Here is a 5531-nt window from a genome sequence, read left to right as displayed (position 1 = left end):
TCGCCATTTTAAATCGGCGACAGTAATATAAAACACAGTCGCTTTTAGCAACAGTTTTAGTGGGGGATCAACCAGGAGGGGGTAGCAAATCAGTCTCTGCCAGTGAGAATGTGGTTCTCGACCTCAACATTATAGGTTTTGTAGCCCAAGATGCTTCTCTTCCTAAATCTGATACGGGTATATTCCGGCAGGGAAAGCAGGCACAGATAAATGAGATTGGCCAGGTGGAACAGTGCATCTCCACTGGTATTGATAAGCATTCGAGAGTGCCAGACCAGAAAAAATGGAAACGCCGCGCTAGAGAAAAGGATTCTACTACCGGTGACCACCGTTCTCCTAGTAGCCCCGTGCGTCTCATGAAAATGACGGATAGATGAATCTTCTATATTTCGATGTTCCACGATTCACCGCATGTTCACGATCCTCATCCTGCACGGGAATATAATACTTGCAATTAATTATCCAAAAAAACAATATGAAATTGTCAATTGAGAAATTTCGAATATATATATATATATATATATATATATATATGATATTTTGGCACTTATTGTTGATCAAATCATAGAAGTCACAAGATGTTCACATCAGTCTTCTCCTCACAAATATTTTCAGATCTCGAGAAGGATGATGCATTAGCGGCACCCATGACGTGCGCACCAAGAATACCAAATTATATATATATATATATATATTATTGTGTGTGTGTGAAGATATATGACTTTTAAAAATATTAAAGATGCCATAAATCAAAATATTTTAAATTGGAAAAATAATATGTGTCCAACCTTTGTGCTTCCCCGTTGGTGGTCCTGTAGTTAGGAAATGGCACTCTACCACTCTCAATATACTTGACATCTTCAACAAGGATTTCGTAGTGCCTCTTCACTTCGTCATGGGTTCGCCCGCCGACGGTCTTCGCTACATTGGCCCAACGATCTGGAGTGTCCTTGTCAAACACGGCCAACGCCTTCTCGAAGGCCTTGTTCTCCATGGCAGTCCAAGAGCTGCCTGAGGTACGGGTCATCGAGGTCGATGCCATCGATTATAAATCAAGAAAAACTTGAGAAGAGAGACAAGGGAGATGAAGATGGAACTGTTGATAAAATGAGGGAAGCTAGGCTCCCCTCAAGTTGGTCGAGGATGAAGTGAACTCGAGGAATTTGGACTTTGGATGCGTGAAAGAGTTGGGAATTGGCATATTTATAAGCTGGCTTTACGGATGACGTCATCCTAAAATTTTCAAACGATAATCTTTTCTCATAAATTTATTTTTCCATCCGTATCGTATATCACATAAATTAAGAAAATTATTTAAAAAAAAAGTTTTTCCCAAATTTTTTTATTTTACTCTTATTTAATAAGTGTTTTAATATGATATAAAAACTTATTTGAAGTAATCCATGTATTTAATAAACAGTGATATAGATTGGCAAAATAATAAAAATAACTGTAATATATATATATGTGTGTGTATATATATATGTATATATAAGTGTATTTGTTAAAAGTAAAATTTTACGATAAAAAGTAAAAATCTCAAACTCACAAAATATATTAAACTACACATTTTATAAAAATTTCTCTACTTAATTGTGTTTTTCTTCACAAATTGAGAGACTTATTTATAGAATTTTTTTGAAAATAATCTAAAATAAATACATCATTACATACATCAACACACACTAATTTTCAATATTTACAACTCATAATTTCAACATTCAATAATTTCAACTCTTATTTTCGACACTCTCCCTTGTGATGATGATCATGATAAAATGATTGTTTTCATTATGTGTTTTTATACTGACTCGTTAAAACCTTACTAGGAAATATCCATTGGATAAAAACCATAGTAAGGGAAAAAAGTGTAGTGACGTAAACTCCCCCTCATGTTAATACGAACGATTCTTCACAAATTTGGTAGATTGTGCATCCCAATGTTATATATATGCCTTCTGAATATTGTCGTAGGAAGTGCCTTTGTGAAGGGATTTGATGAGTTTTCACTTGATTGAATGTAATGAATATCATTATCTTTATTCTTCTCAAATTCTTGGGTGAATGCGAAGAACTTTTGGAGGAATATGTTTAGTTCTGATGCTTTTTATGTAGTCTTCTTTCATTTGAGTAACACATGCAGCATTATCTCCATATAGTGTCACACACTTCTTGTCGAATGATAATCCGCATGAGATTTGGATATTTTGGGTCATTGATTTTAGCCACACAAATTCACGGCTTGCTTCATGTAGTGCAATAATCTCAGCGTGATTTGATGAAGTTGTTATGAGTGTTTGCTTCTGTGAATGCCAAGAAATTACAGTGCCGCCACGAGTAAATACATATCCGATTTGGGAACGTGTCTTGTCTCGATCAGATAAGTAGCCAGCATCAGCATAACCAATTATACTTTGATTGATATCTTTTAAATACAAAAGTCTCAAGCTTGTCGTTCTCGTAGATAACAGAATATGTGTTTACTTCCGTTCCAGTGTCTCTTTGTGAGGTCTGGGGCTGAAGAAGGCAGGGGTGACCGCCGGTTCCATGAGGTTGTACGGGCAATGAGCGGCTCTTGGCAGGCTTATAGGCGAAGAGAACATGAATGAACCGATCTTATATTAGAAGGAGAGGGATTTCAAAACTGTTCAGGCATGAGACTGTACAGTTGAGGAAGGCTTAAAAGATTTTATAGTTACTACTCATATCAAGAATGTGTATCTTATTTTCGGTAGCTCATCACATAAGAACTCCAAGATTAAGCATTCTTGACTTGGGACAATTCTGGAATGGGCGACCCGCTGGGAAGTTTCCTAGGGTGCGTGTGAGTGAGGACATAAACACGCTGGAAAGACTCGTCTTGGTACAGTGGGGACAGTCATCGAATCCGGGGTGTTACAGTTGGTATCAAAGCCGACCTCTCATAGTACGGTGTGGTTAAGGGACGAACCAAGCGGAAGCTGGTGGAAATGTGAGGCCCGAGACCGAAAAGGGCAGGGGGTGATCGCCGGTGCCATGAGGTTGCATGGACAATGAGTGGCTCCTGGCAGGCTTCTAGGCGAAGGGAACATGAATGAAATGATCTTACGCCGAAAGGAGAGGGATTCCAAAACTATTCAAGTATGAGACTATGCATTTGAGGATAACTTAAAAGATTTGATAAGTACTACTCATATCAAGAATGTGCATCTTCTTTTCGGTAGCTCATCACATAAGAACTACAAGGTTAAGTATGCTTGACTTGGGGCAATTCGATGATTAGTGACCCTCTGAAAAGTTTCCTATGGTGCGTGTGAGTGAGGACATAAGCACGCTGGAAAGACTCGTCATGGTACAGTGAGGACAATCGTCGAATCTGGGACGTTACACTCTTTTTTGGATATAAGCTAAATCTTGCCAATAAATTTACAACAAAAGATATATCAGGTCTTATACAATTTGCATGATACATAAGGGTACCAATAGCACTTAGATATGGTATTTCTGAACCAAGAAAAACTTCATCATCTTCACATGGACGGAATTGATCATTTTCTATGTTTAATTATCTAACAATTATTGGAGTACTTAAAGGATTTGATTTATCCATATTAAAATGTTTAAGGACCTTTTCTGTATAATTTGACTGGTGAACAAATATTTCACATTTTTTTTGTTCAATTTACAAACCCAGACAATACATTTTTTTTACAAGGCCCTTCAATTTAAATTCTTCCTTTAAGTACAACACAACTTCTTGAATTTCCATATTCGTTCCAATGATGTTTAAATCATCAACATATAATACAATCATTACACATCAGGATGTTGTTTTCTTAATGAAATCACAAGGGGATATTGAATTGTTTACATATCCCTTTTTCATTAAGTGTTCACTTCACCGATTATACCACATTCGACCGGATTGTTTTAACCCATACAATGATCTTTGCAATTTCACAGAATAACATTATTTGGGTTTTGAACTTTGTGCTTCAGGCATCTTAAATCCTTCAGGGATTTTCATATATATATATATATATATATATATATATATATATATATATATATATTTATTTATATATTACTATCGAGTTATCCGTATAAGTAAGTTGTGACAACATTCATAAGACACATTTCTAAATTTTCAAATACCGCCAAACTAATCAAATACCGAAACGTAATTGTATCCATAACGGGAGAATACATTTTTTCATAATCAAATACAGGTCTTTGAGAAAAACCTTGTGCAACAAGTCGAGCTTTATATCTTATTATTTCATTTTTCTCATTTCACTTTTGAATAAAAACACATTTGTACCCAACAGGTTTTACACCTTCAGATGTAAGAACTATAGGTCAAAAAACGTTACATTTATTTAGCGAATCCAATTCAACCTGGAATGACGTCTTTCCATTTTATCCAGTCATGTGGATTTTTACATTCACCAAAGATTTTGGTTCATGATCTTCATTGTCATTTATGATGTCAAATGTCACATTAGTGAAAAAATGTCATCAATTTTTTTTTATATATTTTCGATATTAATATAATTGATAGAGATTTCACGATTCACATCAGTTTGTGGTTCTAACAGAATATTTTTATCATCGTGTATTTCTGCCGGAATATCCTTCTCTATTTTATGATCATCGTGTTTCTCTATGCATTTTCTTTTTCGAGGATTTTTATTCTTGGAACCGATTGACTTTTCATTCTTCAATCGTCTTATGACATCATGAGTGTCTTCAATTTGTTTTTTTTTTTTTTTGGAATTTCAATTCGAGCAGGGGCATTTACAGCATGTATATATGATTTAGTTACCCATTTTGTGTCTGCAAATACATCTGGTATTTGATTTGTTATTCTTTACAAGTGCACAATTTGTTGTACATATTTTTCATATTGTTTAGTTCTTGGATCCATATGTAACAATGATGATATATACCATATAATTTACTTTTCGATATGTTTTTTTTCTCCTCCTAACATTGTGAAGATTTCCTCATTAAAATGACAATCAGCAAAACGTGATATAAACACGTCGTCTGTCTGAGACTCAAGATATCGAATGATTGTTGGGCTATCATAACCAATATAAATTTCGATCTTTATTTGATATCCCATTTTTGTTTGTTGAGGCAGCGCAATAGGCACATATACTATAGATCCAAAAATTCTCACATGAGAAATGCCTGATTCTTTACCAAATGCAAATTGCAATGGGGAGTATTTATGATATATACTTGGTCTGATGCAAATTAATGCAGCAACATTTAAGATTTCATGTCCCCATATAGAAACCTGGAGTTTTGTTTTCACAATCATTGGTCTAACAATAATTTGTAGACGTTTAATTAATGATTCAGCTAATCCATTTTGTGTATGTACATGAGTAACATGATGCTCAACAGTGATTCTCCATTGACATACAATAATCATTGAAAGTCTGGGAAGTAAATTCATCAGCATTATCAAGTCTAATTTTCTTGATTGTATGATCGAGAAATTGATTCCGCAATTTTATTATTTGAGCAGGTAATCTTGCAAA

General features: G+C 34.8%; 1 protein-coding gene across 1 annotated transcript; it reads right to left on the bottom strand.

Annotated features, from left to right (window-relative positions):
* Positions 1-352: 352 nt before the first annotated feature.
* LOC142518087 (transcription factor RADIALIS-like) lies at positions 353-1164 on the bottom strand. Its single transcript, XM_075620757.1, has 2 exons — positions 789-1164; positions 353-429 (listed from the first exon to the last, which is right to left on the bottom strand). Exons 1-2 carry the CDS (start codon positions 1040-1042, stop codon positions 405-407), a joined length of 279 nt encoding a protein of 92 aa, XP_075476872.1. The 5' UTR covers positions 1043-1164; the 3' UTR covers positions 353-404.
* Positions 1165-5531: the final 4367 nt, after the last annotated feature.

This window comes from Primulina tabacum, chromosome 1 (genome assembly GCF_025594145.1).
Source record: "Primulina tabacum isolate GXHZ01 chromosome 1, ASM2559414v2, whole genome shotgun sequence".
Taxonomy (NCBI): domain Eukaryota; kingdom Viridiplantae; phylum Streptophyta; class Magnoliopsida; order Lamiales; family Gesneriaceae; genus Primulina; species Primulina tabacum.
Note: the sequence above shows the minus strand (reverse complement) of the source record. Positions and strands in the feature narration are given on the sequence as shown.